Source organism: Cherax quadricarinatus, chromosome 27 (genome assembly GCF_038502225.1).
Source record: "Cherax quadricarinatus isolate ZL_2023a chromosome 27, ASM3850222v1, whole genome shotgun sequence".
Lineage (NCBI taxonomy): Eukaryota > Metazoa > Arthropoda > Malacostraca > Decapoda > Parastacidae > Cherax > Cherax quadricarinatus.
The window spans coordinates 29,042,316-29,060,597 of NC_091318.1; the positions used below are offsets into that span (position 1 = coordinate 29,042,316).

Consider the following 18,282-nt stretch of genomic DNA (forward strand, 5'->3'; position numbering starts at 1 on the left):
TAATACTGTACTTTTCATTATCTTACCAGTAATATTTCGTCCAATAACTTTTGTCCACCTTGGTGGCCATAAGGAACTTCATAAGGAAAACCCCAGTCCCTCACCAGAAAGTGTAATCTCTGAGGGATAAAAATAAAAAAAAAAAAAAAAAAAAAAGAGCCTCCATTAGGCCACACACATATAGTTGAGTACATACAAGTGAGTGCAATGTTATACTTCTCAATCACTTCATCCTGTCTTCCTATACATGAGAAAAAATAGGTCTTACCGAGAACAATGAGAAGAGTACAATATATTGGTCTGAGTTTTTATATCACCTTTAGTTTTGCTCAAAATGTTGTATGTACTATGGTCTTTACAGCACTACTGTACTCATCAAATTTTATGTATAAAAACTCATAACCAATTTGCACCAAAGTTGTGTAAATAATGATTAGCATTATTTCAGTATTATTTGGTATTAAAGTTGCTAGGAGATGCAGTACTATGAAAGTTTTCAATGCATGATAAATGAGGCATAATTTCAGAAGGTGACGCCATCTAGGAGGTACATCTCCAAGAATTCAGTTACCTTGAAGGTCTGCAAAGAATAGGATGACTATGTAACAATAATGCAGTTTATACATAAGCTGCTGCTTGCCTACTACTCCCTCAATTCACAAGAAATAAATACAAATGAGTAAGAATGTAATGCCAGTACACGTGTCTGTAAATGAGGGAACATGGATTACAAGCTAACTTTTTAAGGACTGGTTCATGTAACACTTAATAGCGGAGGCAGAGCACCACTGTAGGGAGTCTGACCTTATATCTAAGATATTATGCATCCTTGACAATATCCCTGGACAGCCTAAACACCATGAACAAATCAACCCCACTGTAAGAATCATCAAACATTTTCAAGCCACCACTGTGGTGGTAAAAAAAAAAAAACTCACCTGAAATGGGTGGGCACTATCACAATCTTCTTGCGCTAACATGCCATATGATGTGAACAATTGAAGGTTCATTAAATCGTCCTCCTGTATGTTGTTCATTAGATTATACACTAACACTGATGATACCATTGTTGTAAGAGCGAACACAGTAGTGGAATCTTTCATGGAGGATTGTATGTCAAAGGTTCCTTGAGTGTCCATCAAAATAACAGCAATCTGTGGATGACAATAATTAAGATGAACTGTAATTGAAGATATCAAACTAGAAAATAGTTACCTTAAATTTTTAAACCCAAGCAAGGCCTACGGATTTATATATTGTGACATAAGATGGAGCAGGAAGAGATACTGGAACAAGGTATCTCATGAGTGAGTATTATGTGATTGTAAGGTGATAATGAGGGTATGCACAAACTGACTACACTTACCTCTTCCCCAGATCTCTTTTTAATTAAGAAAGGTTCGCTCCAGATCAAAACACCCGTAGTCTCTCGTTTGGACCCTTGCCGCCATTTAAAACCTTGCAACGGTTGGTCTACATCACCAAGCCACTCTTGTGATTGCTGAAAATATAAAATACATTAATCAAGACACATATATGAGTTTATATCTACTCCAATATGACATATAGAAAGAACAATCACTTATGTGCTTTAAATAAAGTGTCCAAAAATTTGTTTTAGGTAAAGTATTTAATGAAGAAAATATTGGTTCAAAAACAAGTTTGCCTCAAGCAACCAACATTTATGGAAAAAAGACATGGGAATGGCCACACAAAAAAAGTTTGCTGAAGGTAGCCGAGAACAAGTCTCTGAAGAAAACTACTGAGTTTTAGTATGACTTCCTTGGTAAAACTAGACTGTATCAACTGTTGTCAGAAAACAGTCTAAGAACATAAGAACATAAGAAAGGAGGAACACTGCAGCAGGCCTGTTGGCCCATACTAGGCAGGTCCTTTACAATTCATCCCACTAACAAACATTTGACCTACCCAATTTTCAATGCTACCCAAGAAATAAGCTCTGATGTGCAAGTCCCACTCAAATCCAACCCATCCCACTCATGTATTTATCCAACCTAAATTTGAAACTACCCAAAGTCCTAGCCTCAATAACCCAACTAGGTAGACTGTTCCACTCATCTACTACCCTATTTCCAAACCAATACTTTCCTATGTCCTTTCTAAATCTAAACTTATCTAATTTAAATCCATTACTGCGGGTTCTCTCTTGGAGAGATATCCTCAAGACCTTGTTAATATCCCCTTTATTAATACCTATCTTCCACTTATACACTTCGATCAGGTCTCCCCTCATTCTTCGTCTAACAAGTGAATGTAACTTAAGAGTCTTCAATCTTTCTTCATAAGGAAGATTTCTAATGCTATGTATTAATTTAGTCATCCTACGCTGAATGTTTTCTAACGAATTTATGTCCATTCTGTAATATGGAGACCAGAATTGAGCTGCATAATCTAGGTGAGGCCTTACTAATGATGTATAAAGCTGCAGTATGACCTCTGGACTTCTGTTGCTTACACTTCTTGATATAAATCCCAGTAATCTATTTGCCTTATTACGTACGCTTAGGCATTGCTGTCTTGGTTTAAGGTTGCTGCTTACCATAACCCCCAAGTCCTTTTTGCAATCTGTATGGTTAAGTTCTACATTATTTAACTTATAAGTGCTAGGGTTATGGACACTCCCGAGCTTCAGAACCTTGCATTTATCTACATTGAACTGCATCTGCCACTTTTCTGACCAAGAGTAGAGTTTGTCTAAATCCTCCTGAAGTTCCCTAACATCTACGTTTGAATCAATTATCCTACCTATCTTCGTGTCATCGGCGAATTTGCTCATATCACTAGCAATTCCTTCATCAAGATCATTGATATATATTATAAACAACAACGGGCCCAAGACTGATCCCTGTGGAACGCCACTTGTTACTGATCTCCACTCGGATTTAACCCCATTTATGGACACTCTTTGCTTCCTGTCTGTGAGCCATGACTCGATCCACGAGAGCACCCTCCCCCCAATGCCATGAGCTGCTAGTTTATTATGCAGTCACATGAGATACATACCTGACTACATTTTTTCCATTACCCTTTGGAAGCTAGAGACAAAGAGCAATATGGTATGCTCATGATGTCAGCCTCAGTGTTAACCTGCGGTACAGGTTTTTCAATTCCTAGTGGTTGTATCACTACCCTCCCTTCCATACCAATTAGTCTGTGCAAACTTTTTTTTTTATTAACCTTTCCACACCAATTTTTCTCGGTTTGCATTCGTGGCCTCTTATTCTCCTTGTTGACTGTGCTAAAAATTTTTTACTATTCTTTCATAACCTTTCTACATTTTTTTTTTTTTTCAATAAGTCGGCCGTCTCCCACCGAGGCAGGGTGACCCAAAAAAGAAAGAAAATCCCCAAAAAGAAAATACTTTCATCATCATTCAACACTTTCACCACACTCGCACATTATCACTGTTTTTGCAGAGGTGCTCAGAATACAACAGTTTAGAAGCATACACATATAAAGATACACAACATATCCCTCCAAACTGCCAATATCCCAAACCCCTCCTTTAAAGTGCAGGCATTGTACTTCCCATTTCCAGGACTCAAGTCCGACTATATGAAAATAACCAGTTTCCCTGAATCCCTTCATTAAATATTACCCTGCTCACACTCCAACAAATCGTCAGGTCCCAAGTACCATTCGTCTCCATTCACTCCTATCTAACACGCTCATGCACGCTTGCTGGAAGTCCAAGCCCCTTGCCCACAAAACCTCCTTTACCCCCTCTCTCCAACCCTTTCAAGGACGACCCCTACCCCGCCTTCCTTCCCCTATAAATTTATATGCTTTCCATGTCATTCTACTTTGATCCATTCTCTCTAAATGACCAAACCACCTCAACAACCCCTCTTCTGCCCTCTGACTAATACTTTTATTAACTCCACACCTTTTCCTAATTTCCACACTCCAAATTTTCTGCATAATATTTACACCACACATTGCCCTTAAACAGGACATCTCCACTGCCTCCAACCGTCTCCTCGCTGCTGCATTTACCACCCAAGCTTCACACCCATATAAGAGTGTTGGTACTACTATACTTTCATACATTCCCTTCTTTGCCTCCATAGATAACGTTTTTTGACTCCACATATACCTCAACGGACCACTCACCTTTTTTCCCTCATCAATTCTATGATTAACCTCATCCTTCATAAATCCATCCGCCGACACGTCAACTCCCAAGTATCTGAAAACATTCACTTCATCCATACTCCTCCTCCCCAATTTGATATCCAATTTTTCTTTATCTAAATCATTTGACACCCTCATCACCTTAATCTTTTCTATGTTCACTTTCAACTTTCTACCTTTACACACATTCCCAAACTCATCCACTAACCTTTGCAATTTTTCTTTAGAATCTCCCATAAGCACAGTATCATCAGCAAAAAGTAACTGTGTCAATTCCCATTTTGAATTTGATTCCCCAAAATTTAATCCCACCCCTCTCCCGAACACCCTAGCATTTACTTCCTTTACAACCCCATCTATAAATATATTAAACAACCATGGTGACATTACACATCCCTGTCTAAGACCTACTTTTACCGGGAAGTAGTCTCCCTCTCTTCTACACACCCTAACCTGAGCCTCACTATCCTCATAAAAACTCTACATATACATATACCATAATAATAATCCTCATTTCTACAAATACATGACAACTATTACAGACCTAGCTGACATCAGTGGCATACAGAAAACCTTTTCCTGTCAAGCATTCTGGGCAACTAGTGTTAATCTTGTCCCCCAGGATGTGACCCAAAACAGTTGGCTAACACCCAGGTACCTATTTACTACTAGGTGAATAGGGGCACCAGGTGTAAGGAAACATTCCCAAAATTTCATGTGTGCAGGGGGTCCTTGCTTCCTTCAATTAGCCAACAAAGGCAATTTTTGAGTTAAAACTTTGTAGCTTACATGCATTAGCTACGGGAGGCATTTGTGGCTCATCTTTAGGCCTCATTTTATCCACAAAATTTATTTTATGTGAATGTCACACCACCACTATATAGTATATACTACAGTGGTACCTCAAATTATGAACAGCTCCCAACTCGAACAATTATGCAAGTGTATTTTTGTGGGTCTGAAATGGACTAATCCAATTTACATTATTCCTTATGGGAACAATTTCGTTCGCTAACAGCACTTGAACAGCCTTCTGGAACAAATTTTGGCCAATATTTGACATACCACTGTATATGGAAACTTTGGTCTAACATATGTTGTAAATATATTTTAGAGCATTGCCCCATCCATATATCTGAAGACTAATTCATAATGTACTGACTGACTGATTTTGCCACCAAAGTGGCTAGTTTATTGTGCACCCCACATCCATCCTGTGGACGGTAGTGCAAGAGCATATAGATACACAAAAGGCCTAGGAACTAGGCCCCAAAAGGGTTAACAGATGCACATTTGAATCTATATCTACAGTTCACTTATCTGTTACAAGCAAATTTAGGAAATTTGCTTAGTATATCTGGTATCTTATTTTCATTAATATGATATCCTGACATGAAAGTTTCATACAGTTTTATTTATATGATTTTTCTGGTGACAATCATCTGTCAATCCTACACCTCTCTCTGATACTATTTTTATACTATCACACAACCTATATTCTTCATATGGCCTACTAACATTTTTCTCACATTTCATTTGTGAGTACTAGCACATGATAGGATGAGTAATGATTGAATTAACAATTACAAATGTGAAAAACTGCTCAAACGATAAAAATATACAGGAAAAGGTATTCATTTTAAATTTATGTATAATTAAATACCCTGTAATAAGTCTGATACTACAACATATCTCAAGTCTGATACCACAACATATCTCTTCCTAAGCCCAGGTGAAATGAAGAAAATGTCTAAGGGAGAAAGTTAAAATTTTGCCTTCATAAATCCATTATTTTTTCAAACTTAACTTAATTACAATCACTAGGCATCCAATAATAGTCAGCAATACAGTGATAACTATAAAACTGCAATTAAAGACAGAGGAATAGAATTCATTTTTAACCAATTTGCTAACCCTACATTGTGGTGACCAAAGGTTGTCATCTGTTTTACTTTACCAAGCTGTCCTTCCAAAACTGCACAGACATCCAGTAACCCACTGCATGCAGTAACCACTGTACCCCTTTTTCAATACTGAAAGCATGTCCTTGCTCTCCGGGAAGAGAATTGATTCCTTAAGTTATTATTCACATTTAAGTTTTTTATTATTGCAGAAATTATAACAAAAATAATGATTCATTAATCTCTTTTCAGGATCTTTATAATTCTTTACAGCAAATATTCCCAGAGGTGCTTTTCAAATTCAGCAATAAAAGACAAAATATGAAAGCATAAAATTAAAGGAAGTTGATGGCATCACAGATGCTATGAAGCAAAGACAAAGATGCGAGAAAAAATGAACTGAACAAAACACACATGACCAAGCAAAAATGAAAGAGAATATCTTCTTACCAGTAATACCTTTCCATGAATGAAGCCCATGAAAAAAGAGAAGTCAAATTTTAGAAAAATATAAACAATATTTAGAGCACAATTACATATATAAACAAACATAAGATGTGAAGTAAATCAGTTAGTGCAACATTAATGGAAAACATCTGGGGCCTATATGTTAGTCACACAATTAAACCACACTTCTACATCTGAAAATATCCATTATTTTAATTAAAAGAGGTGACCTGTGATGTGCTTAAAATGCCTTTGTCACTGAGCCTTTCTGTGCATATAAGAAATAATGCAGTAAGGTTGAGCATGCAGCAGGCATGAGTGCAATAGATATGAATGCATAGAGACTTTTGGTATTTCACTGGCTTTATGAGTGAGCAAGATGTGTTAGGTAGACTTGAGTTCTAAACGTGAGAAGTACCATGCCTACAATCTGAAGGATTGGTGGAGATGTTGCAGTTCTATAAAACATTAGAAATATGATGTCCATTGCACCTCTTGAAAGATAACTAGAGAATGAGTGATAGTGAATGTGTTTGCCTAAGTTAGGTCACTCTGCCTCAGTGGGTAAAACAGCCAATGTATTACAAAAATACGCAGTACAAATCCCCTCTATTAATATCAAACACTCATCAACAGTATACAGTGGACCCTTGGTTTTCGTCCATCTTAGTTACCGCCGATTTTGGTTTTGGCCGACTTTTTTCGTCGATTTTTGGCTTTAGTTTTCATCGATCGTACAGAACCTGTCCAGTCCCCAGTGCGCAGACAAAGCCGCCTCCCGCACACATTCTCAGCCAGTGTAGCGGTGTTTCCCAGTCAGTGAACATATCCTGCCAGGTCATATGAAACATTTCATAATAATCCATTGTTTTTGCCACTTGTTTATCGTATATGACTGCTAAATAAGCGACCATGGCCCCAAAGAAAGCTCCTAGTGCCAGTGCTTTGGTAAAGAAAGTGAGGAACACTACAGAACTGAAAAAAGAAATCTTGAGGAAATATGATAGTTGCATACGCATTGCTGAACTCGACAGGATGTACGGGAAGTTACCATCAACAATCAGCTCCATTGTGGCAAAGAGAAATCATGGAAGCTGATGTTGCAAAAGGGGTGAATGCAATAACCAAACAGAGATCTCAAACAATTGAAGAAGTGGAGAAATTATTGTTGGTGTGGATCAGAGAGAAAGAGTTAGCAGGAGATAGCGTTGTGCAGTTCATTATTTGTGAAAAGGCAAGGCAGTTGCATGAGGATCTCATAAAGAAACTGCCTGAAACAAGTGGTGATGAAAGTGAATTAAAGGCCAGCAAAAGCTGGTTCGAAAATTTCAAGAAGCGAAGTGACATACACAAGTGTTGTAAGGCACGGTGAGGGTGCCAGTTCAGACAAACAAGCGGCTGAAAAATTCGTTGGGGAATTCAAATGTTATGTAGAGTCTGAAAAATTTCAACCCCAAGTGTTTGTGATGAAACAGGCCTCTTTTGGAAGAAAGTGCCAAAGAGGACCTACATCACGAAGGAGGAAAAGGCACTCCCAAGACACAAGCCTATGAAAGACAGGCTAACTCTTTTGTGTGGTAATGCTAGTGGGATTTTCAAAGTGAAGCCTTTACTGGTGTATCTCACTGAAAATCCCAGTGTTCAAGAAAAACAGTGTTGTTAAGAGTAAATTGTGTGTGATGTGGAAGGTAAACAGTAGGGCATGGGTCACAAGGGAAATTTTCCTGGAATGGTTTAATGAAGTGTTTGGCCCCAGTGTGAAAAAATTTTTTTTTTTTTTTTGTTTTTTTCAACAAGTCGGCCGTCTCCCACCGAGGTAGGGTGACCCAAAAAAGAAAGAAAATCCCCAAAAAGAAAATACTTTCATCATCATTCAACACTTTCACCACACTCACACATTATCACTGTTTTTGCAGAGGTGCTCAGAATACAACAGTCTAGAAGCATAAACATATAAAGATACACAACATATCCCTCCAAACTGCCAATATCCCAAACCCCTCCTTTAAAGTGCAGGCATTGTACTTCCCATTTCCAGGACTCAAGTCCGACTATATGAAAATAACCGGTTTCCCTGAATCCCTTCACTAAATATTACCCTGCTCACACTCCAACAGATCGTCAGGTCCCAAGTACCATTCGTCTCCATTCACTCCTATCTAACACGCTCACGCACGCTTGCTGGAAGTCCAAGCCCCTTACCCACAAAACCTCCTTTACCCCCTCTCTCCAACCCTTTCGAGGACGACCCCTACCCCGCCTTCCTTCCCCTATAGATTTATATGCTTTCCATGTCATTCTACTGTGATCCATTCTCTCTAAATGTGAAAAAATACCTCCTGGATAAGAAATTGCCTTTCCAGTGCCTCCTGTTAATGGACAATGCTCCTGCTCATCCTCCAGACTTGCAAGACCAATTGTCTAAGGAATTCAGTTTTGTAACAGTGAAGTTTTTGTCTCCTAACACCACTTCTCTCCTCCAGCCCATGGACCAGCAGATCATTGCAAACTTCAAAAAACTTTACACCAAAGCAATGTTTCAAAGGTGCTTTGCCAAAACCTCGGACTCTGAATTGACCCTAAGAGAATTCTGGAAGAATCACTTCAGTATCTTCCGCTGCATAGGCCTTATAGATAAGGCTTGGCAGGGAGTGACTTCCAGGACGATGAACTCTGCTTGGAGAAAACTGTGGCCAGATTGTGTCCAAAAGAAGGATTTTGAAAGGTTTGAGGCTGACCCTATCGACCCTACACCTGATAAATTAAGACACATGTGCAACTCTAGGGTATCTTTATTGAGGAAACGTTTCGCCACACAGTGGCTTCATCAGTCCATACAAAGGAGAATGGTGAAGAACAGGAGTAGTTTGAGGTAATCAGTCCCTCAGCCTTAAGTCGATGTGGTCAGTCCATCAATCTTGAAAAGAATACAGCATATCTGCGGAGAAGTAACTTATATACCGTAGGCAGGAGAGGTGCAGCAGTCATAGTTGGTGTCACATTTGACCAAAGTGGAAGTAGGTCGTGCCCAAGGGTTAGGCAAGCGAAGAATTCCCAAGCATTAAGATCCCAAGATGTTGCAGTGTCAGACAGGTTTGTAGATGAATGGTTCAGAGAACAGACATGTTGATAAATTAGACACACGTGCAACTCTAGATACCCTAGAGTTGCACATGTGTCTAATTTATCAACGTGTCTGTTCTCTGAACCATTCATCTACAGACCCTACACCTGTTGTGCAATCAACTGTGGCATTGGTGAATTACATGGGGTTTAATGTGAGTTTGGAGGATGTGGAAGAGTTGGTGGAGGACCACAATGAAGAGCTAACCACTGATGAGCTGCAAGAGCTTCATCTGCAACAGCAACAGACCACAGTTGAGAAAACTGCTTCAGAGAAGGAGGAAGAGAGATGGAAGAAGGTGCCTTCTTCAAAGATTAAGGAGATTTGTGCAATGTGGACTAAAGTGCATTCATTTGTGGAGCAACATCACCCTGAGAAAGCTACTGCAATCCGTGCTAGTGACTTTTACAACGATACTGCCACGTCCCATTTTAGGCAAATCTTAACCCTTAAACTGTCCAAACAGATTTACGTTCACATGCATAGTGCTCCAAAAGTAGATCTACGGTTTTTTATATATATTTTCAAATATAACAAAAAAAAAGTAGATCAGGTTTTTTTTACACATTTTCAAATGTAAAAAAAAAAAAAAAAAAAAAAAGAGAGAGAGAGAGAGATCTACATTTTTTACATACTTTCAAATGTTGAAAAAACATAGATCTACGTTTGGATAGTTTAAGGGTTAAGAGACGCCAGAAACAGACCTATCTGGACAGATACTATTTTGTGCAACAGGGGTCCAGTGACTCTCAAGCTGGTCCTAGTGACAGTAAAAAACAAAGGAGGGAAGTGACAGTAGATAAGGACTTGGTACCTAGAATCCTTATGGAGGGGGATTTCCCTTGCAAACAATAACCTATCTTTCTTCTCCCTTTCTCCCTGCCTGCCTTCCTTCCTGCAACAACAGCCTTCAAAAAAGGTAAGTGTCATGTTTAATGTTCATTCTTTTGTGCATGTAAATGTATATTTAAGGTAAAAAAATTTTTTGGTTGATACTTCCGGGTGTCTGGAACGGATTAATTCCATTTACATTATTTCTTCTGGGGGAAATGGTTTTGGTTTTGGCCGATGGCTCTGGAACGGATTAAACACGAAAACCAAGGGTCCACTGTATGTATAAATAATAGCAGAATAAACTAAGTATGGCCTGTAAATCTGCCCTGTTGATGCAAAAACTATTACAGTACTATTACTATAATAGGTAATTACCAATAAATAAATTAACTTCAATACTATTAATGGAGAAGAGAGAAGTGTAGAGGAGAGAGAGAGATTTTGGGAAATATTGAGTGAATGCGTGGGGAGTTTTGAATCAAGTGTGAGAGTAATGGTGGTTGGGGATTTCAATGCTAAAGTGGGTAAAAATGTTATGGAAAGAGTAGTAGGTAAATTTGGGGTGCCAGGGGTAAATGTAAATGGGGAGCCTTTAATTGAGCTATGTGTAGAAAGAAATTTGGTAATAAGTAATACATATTTTATGAAAAAGAGGATAAATAAATATACAAGGTATGATGTAGCACGTAATGAAAGTAGTTTATTAGATTATGTATTGGTGGATAAAAGGTTGATGGGTAGGCTCCAGGATGTACATGTTTATAGAGGGGCAACTGATATATCGGATCATTATTTAGTTGTAGCTACAGTTAGAGTAAGAGGTAGATGGGAAAAGAGGAAGGTGGCAACAACAAGTAAGAGGGAGGTGAAAGTGTATAAACTAAGGGAGGAGGAAGTTCGGGTGAGATATAAGCGACTATTGGCAGAAAGGTGGGCTAGTGCAAAGATGAGTAGTGGGGGGGTTGAAGAGGGTTGGAATAGTTTTAAAAATGCAGTATTAGAATGTGGGGCAGAAGTTTGTGGTTATAGGAGGGTGGGGGCAGGAGGAAAGAGGAGTGATTGGTGGAATGATGAAGTAAAGGGTGTGATAAAAGAGAAAAAGGTAGCTTATGAGAGGTTTTTACAAAGCAGAAGTGTTATAAGAAGAGCAGAGTATATGGAGAGTAAAAGAAAGGTAAAGAGAGTGGTGAGAGAGTGCAAAAGGAGAGCAGATGATAGAGTGGGAGAGGCACTGTCAAGAAATTTTAATGAAAATAAGAAAAAATTTTGGAGTGAGTTAAACAAGTTAAGAAAGCCTAGGGAAAATATGGATTTGTCAGTTAAAAACAGAGTAGGGGAGTTAGTAGAAGGGGAGATGGAGGTATTGGGTAGATGGCGAGAATATTTTGAGGAACTTTTAAATGTTAAGGAAGAAACAGAGGCAGTAATTTCATGCACTGGTCAGGGAGGTATACCATCTTTTAGGAGTGAAGAAGAGCAGAATGTAAGTGTGGGGGAGGTACGTGAGGCATTACGTAAAATGAAAGGGGGTAAAGCAGCTGGAACTGATGGGATCATGACAGAAATGTTAAAAGCAGGGGGGGATATAGTGTTGGAGTGGTTGGTACTTTTGTTTAATAAATGTATGAAAGAGGGGAAGGTACCTAGGGATTGGCAGAGAGCATGTATAGTCCCTTTATATAAAGGGAAAGGGGACAAAAGAGACTGTAAAAATTATAGAGGAATAAGCTTACTGAGTATACCAGGAAAAGTGTACGGTAGGGTTATAATTGAAAGAATTAGAGGTAAGACAGAATGTAGGATTGCGGATGAGCAAGGAGGTTTTAGAGTGGGTAGGGGATGTGTAGATCAGGTGTTTACATTGAAGCATATATGTGAACAGTATTTAGATAAAGATAGGGAAGTTTTTATTGCATTTATGGATTTAGAAAACGCATATGATAGAGTGGATAGAGGAGCAATGTGGCAGATGTTGCAAGTATATGGAATAGGTGGTAAGTTATTAAATGCTGTAAAGAGTTTTTATGAGGATAGTGAGGCTCAGGTTAGGGTGTGTAGAAGAGAGGGAGACTACTTCCCGGTAAAAGTAGGTCTTAGACAGGGATGTGTAATGTCACCATGGTTGTTTAATATATTTATAGATGGGGTTGTAAAGGAAGTAAATGCTAGGGTGTTTGGAAGAGGGGTGGGATTAAATTATGGGGAATCAAATTCAAAATGGGAATTGACACAGTTACTTTTTGCTGATGATACTGTGCTTATGGGAGATTCTAAAGAAAAATTGCAAAGGTTAGTGGATGAGTTTGGGAATGTGTGTAAAGGTAGAAAGTTGAAAGTGAACATAGAAAAGAGTAAGGTGATGAGGGTGTCAAATGATTTAGATAAAGAAAAATTGGATATCAAATTGGGGAGGAGGAGTATGGAAGAAGTGAATGTTTTCAGATACTTGGGAGTTGACGTGTCGGCGGATGGATTTATGAAGGATGAGGTTAATCATAGAATTGATGAGGGAAAAAAGGTGAGTGGTGCGTTGAGGTATATGTGGAGTCAAAAAATTATCTATGGAGGCAAAGAAGGGAATGTATGAAAGTATAGTAGTACCAACACTCTTATATGGGTGTGAAGCTTGGGTGGTAAATGCAGCAGCGAGGAGACGGTTGGAGGCAGTGGAGATGTCCTGTTTAAGGGCAATGTGTGGTGTAAATATTATGCAGAAAATTCGGAGTGTGGAAATTAGGAGAAGGTGTGGAGTTAATAAAAGTATTAGTCAGAGGGCAGAAGAGGGGTTGTTGAGGTGGTTTGGTCATTTAGAGAGAATGGATCAAAGTAGAATGACATGGAAAGCATATAAATCTATAGGGGAAGGAAGGCGGGGTAGGGGTCGTCCTCGAAAGGGTTGGAGAGAGGGGGTAAAGGAGGTTTTGTGGGTAAGGGGCTTGGACTAACAGCAAGCGTGCGTGAGCGTGTTAGATAGGAGTGAATGGAGACGAATGGTACTTGGGACCTGACGATCTGTTGGAGTGTGAGCAGGGTAATATTTAGTGAAGGGATTCAGGGAAACCGGTTATTTTCATATAGTCGGACTTGAGTCCTGGAAATGGGAAGTACAATGCCTGCACTTTAAAGGAGGGGTTTGGGATATTGGCAGTTTGGAGGGATATGTTGTGTATCTTTATATGTGTATGCTTCTAGACTGTTGTATTCTGAGCACCTCTGCAAAAACAGTGATAATGTGCGAGTGTGGTGAAAGTGTTGAATGATGATGAAAGTATTTTCTTTTTGGGGATTTTCTTTCCTTTTTGGGTCACCCTGCCTCGGTGGGAGACGGCCGACTTGTTGAAACAAAAAAAAAAAAAAAAAAAACTATTAACTGTACAGCAGAAATAAACCCTTGCTATTTTTTTTTTTTCAACAAGTCGGCCGTCTCCCACCGAGGCAGGGTGACCCAAAAAGAAAGAAAATCCCCAAAAAGAGAATACTTTCATCATCATTCAACACTTTCACCTCACTCACACATAATCACTGTTTTTGCAGAGGTGCCCAGAATACAACAGCTTAGAAGCATATATGTACTTATAAAGATACACAACATATCACTCTCTATCCTCTTGCTGTTATCTACAATTAAAAATGCCTTTCTTATATGTAGTACATAATACTATTAATATAATTAATGTATCCAATGTACAAATACCTCTGTACAATACCCGAGTGTACTGTATTTTTGGTACAGTAACTATTTACCATACTGCATTATAATATTATGTGAAGCACTTGCATTAATATAATGAACAACATTTCCATTTAGCTTATTCCCAAATAAAAGAATAAACATAAAAAGCAAATCCAAATAAATTAATCAAGTGATGGAAAAAAGCCACAAACTAACCTGTGAGCTCATGTATCTCAGGAGGAAGTCAAGGAGGAAGGACTTGCCCTTGCGGAAAGCCCCTGCTACAGCCAGGACACACACATACTTATCAGCAATCTTGGGATTTAATAACACCTCCTCCAGGGCCTCCTCGTCCAGTTCAAAGCTTCCTGTGTCCTCACATTGGATGAGGACTGGCACAGGATGGCCGTCCATCACTCTGGATGCAACAAGGGGAACTCATAATAACAACCTCGTAAAGAATATTTGTGTATTGTTCCAGTCACATTACTGTGACTGGAACAATACGCAAATAACCCTCACATAGTCAATGGTCCAAGTCGGACTGAAACGTTGTCATTCTCCTATGCGCGGGTTATTTGTGTAGCAACCTTATAATGACAACCAACATTATATTTCTGACCTTCAAATCTGTAAGTGCTCCATATTCATAAGGTACAATACACTAATTAAATTTTCATAAAAAATCACGAATAAAAATAAGACATAAGGTACTAAATGAAAATATGTTTATATTAATACAAATGTAGGTACTGTATATGAAAATTACACAAATATTTAGATTCAGAATAACTCAAAAGAATGTGTACAATCAATGACTACAGTAACTATATTATATTTAAAATATGACAACATTCACCATATTCAGATGACTATCACTAATGTTAAGGTTGTTAAAAATTACTAAAGACAGGCACTTTATGGTTCATGGACTTACTGGCATGGACATTCCCCCTCCCCCCTTTTTTTTTTACCTGATGTACTAAAATAGAATTATAATTTATTTTATAACTCATCTTATCTAATAAAGACAGAAGAATTTAAATTAAATTTTATGGCAAAGTTTGCAATGATGGCATGTTTATGACAAAAAAAAGTATTACAGTATTTCTGTTAAATACAGTCAAACATCAAAATTCCAGTCATCAAAACTTGGGCTTTAAATGCTGCAGCAAGGAGGAGGCCAAAGGCAGTAGAGATGTCATGTCATGTCATATTATTTGCAAACAACACCAACAAAGTAAATGAATAAGACATATGGGCAATGCTTGGGTATCTATTTAAAAACATTTAGCCATTCAGTGACTATTTTAATTCAATACAAAGATTATGAACTAGAGATAGTGGAAAATGAGGTTGTCAGTCCTTCAGCCTAGACAGAAAGTATTCAGTCTCATAACCTGGATCAATCTGAAGCAGAGGCAGAGAAAAATAGGTAGCCTTTATATCATAGGAACTCTGTGCTGTCATTGTGTTAGTAAGTTTACATTTCCTAAGAGAGTATCACTAATAATATTTCATTTGCATGTCATATTATTTGCTGCTGAGAAAAACCAAAGAAACCAGTTAGTTAAAATAAAATTTAAATAGAAGTGTCTATATTACCACAAAACTACACGAAGCTACTTTAAAAGATTAACTTCATGCTAAATCAAGGGTTAGTAAAATTGAATTGTAATTTAAAGAACACATTGAACCTGACAAATTTAAGAGGTTAGAACTAAAGTATATCAACACTCCCAACACAGGAAGCTGACTCACATATCTTCAACCTGCATCTTGTTGACTTAGCTGACAGGATACTATATGAAGGCTACCGTCTCCTCTAAAGGCAGAATTAAAACAAGTATTTAGGTTTTACACTTACTCCTTGCATCTACCAGTAATACAATCAGCCTTAGATCTGCAAATGAGATACAGTTTGTGGAACTCCATATTAACCTAAATCTGAATTCTAAATGTGAGGACTGTAATGTACTCACATTTCTTATACATTATCAACTGAAATATAATACAGTACTATACAGTAATTAATTAAATATATACAGTGTTAGAGTGTTCAGCAGAAGTTTGTGGTTACAGGAAAGTGGGTGCGGGAGGGAAGAGGAGCGATTGGTGGAATGATGATGTAAAGAGAGTAGTAAGGGAGAAAAAGTTAGCATATGAGAAGTTTTTACAAAGTAGAAGTGATGCAAGGAGGGAAGAGTATATGGAGAAAAAGAGAGAGGTTAAGAGAGTGGTGAAGCAATGTAAAAAGAGAGCAAATGAGAGAGTGGGTGAGATGTTATCAACAAATTTTGTTGAAAAGAAGAAAAAGTTTTGGAGTGAGATTAACAAGTTAAGGAAGCCTAGAGAACAAATGGATTTGTCAGTTAAAAGTAGGAGAGGAGAGTTATTAAATGGAGAGTTAGAGGTATTGGGAAGATGGAGGGAATATTTTGAGGAATTGTTAAATGTTGATGAAGATAGGGAAGCTGTGATTTCGTGTATAGGGCAAGGAGGAATAACATCTTGTAGGAGTGAGGAAGAGCCAGTTGTGAGTGTGGGGGAAGTTCGTGAGGCAGTAGGTAAAATGAAAGGGGGTAAGGCAGCCGGGATTGATGGGATAAAGATAGAAATGTTAAAAGCAGGTGGGGATATACAGTGGACCCCCGCATAACGATTACCTCCGAATGCGACCAATTATGTAAGTGTATTTATGTAAGTGCGTTTGTATGTGTATGTTTGGGGGTCTGAAATGGACTAATCTACTTCACAATATTTCTTATGGGAACAAATTCGGTCAGTACTGGCACCTGAACATACTTTTGGAGTGAAAAAATATCGCTAACCGGGGGTCCACTGTAGTTTTGGAGTGGTTGGTGCAATTATTTAATAAATGTATGGAAGAGGGTAAGGTACCTAGGGATTGGCAGAGAGCATGCATAGTTCCTTTGTATAAAGGCAAAGGGGACAAAAGAGAGTGCAAAAATTATAGGGGGATAAGTCTGTTGAGCATACCTGGTAAAGTGTATGGTAGAGTTATTATTGAAAGAATTAAAAGTAAGACTGAGAATAGGATAGCAGATGAACAAGGAGGCTTTAGGAAAGGTAGGGGGTGTGTGGACCAGGTGTTTACAGTGAAACATATAAGTGAACAGTATTTAGATAAGGCTAAAGAGGTCTTTGTGGCATTTATGGATTTGGAAAAGGCATATGACAGGGTGGATAGGGGGGAAATGTGGCAGATGTTGCAGGTGTATGGTGTAGGAGGTAGGTTACTGAAAGCAGTGAAGAGTTTTTACGAGGATAGTGAGGCTCAAGTTAGAGTATGTAGGAAAGAGGGAAATTATTTCCCAGTAAAAGTAGGCCTTAGACAAGGATGTGTGATGTCACCGTGGTTGTTTATTTATTTATTTATTTATTTATTTAAAAATTTGAGCACACATACAGAGGTACAAAAAAATACAGATAAGAGCAGCATGCCAAAGCCACTTATACTATGCATAGCATTACGGGCTGGCTTAAAATTAACTTAAGATGAACTAAGCAATGATGACATCAGTGATAAAACTTTAATGTAAACAGATTACTATAAAGCACAAGTGAGTATTACAAAGACAGGTCATATGGTTGTATGCATTGTTGTAAATTCAGTAGAATTGAGTATTCTGTTAGGTAGTGTATTTAAAAAATAATAAAGTTAGATTGTGTTTTAGGTTTAACATTTATGTGATATAATTGTGAGAAACATTTAAGATATACAATTTATAAGGTTCAGTTATTCAGTATTTATTTGGTTTTGGGTGAGTAAGTGATCTTTGAGAAGAGACTTGAATTTATAAACAGGTAGTGTTTCTTTTATATTTACAGGTAATGAGTTCCAGATTTTAGGGCCTTTTATGTGCATTGAATTTTTGCATAGTGTGAGATGGAATATTTATAGATGGGGTTGTAAGAGAAGTAAATGCGAGGGTCTTGACAAGAGGTGTGGAGTTAAAAGATAAAGAATCACATAAAGTGGGAGTTGTCACAGTTGCTCTTTGCTGATGACACTGTGCTCTTGGGAGACTCTGAAGAGAAGTTGCAGAGATTGGTGGATGAATTTGGTAGGGTGTGCAAAAGAAGAAAATTAAAAGTGAATACAGGAAAGAGTAAGGTTATGAGGA

General features: G+C 38.1%; 1 protein-coding gene across 6 annotated transcripts in view; it reads right to left on the bottom strand.

Annotated features, from left to right (window-relative positions):
* The window catches only part of atl (atlastin GTPase), a 124,869-nt gene that overhangs the window by 84,338 nt on the left and 22,249 nt on the right, over positions 1–18,282 (bottom strand). For 4 of the 6 annotated variants that reach the window (XM_070089185.1, XM_070089187.1, XM_070089186.1 and 1 more), the window contains 5 exons: positions 15,896–15,959; positions 14,351–14,552; positions 1,367–1,501; positions 939–1,154; positions 27–119 (listed from right to left, as the gene is read on the bottom strand). In XM_070089185.1, coding sequence (XP_069945286.1) covers positions 27–119; positions 939–1,154; positions 1,367–1,501; positions 14,351–14,552; positions 15,896–15,912 — 663 coding nt within the window. In that variant the 5' untranslated portion in view covers positions 15,913–15,959. The remainder of the gene's footprint in view (positions 1–26; positions 120–938; positions 1,155–1,366; positions 1,502–14,350; positions 14,553–15,895; positions 15,960–18,282) is intronic. The other 2 variants (XM_070089190.1, XM_070089189.1) reach the window with 1 other exon arrangement.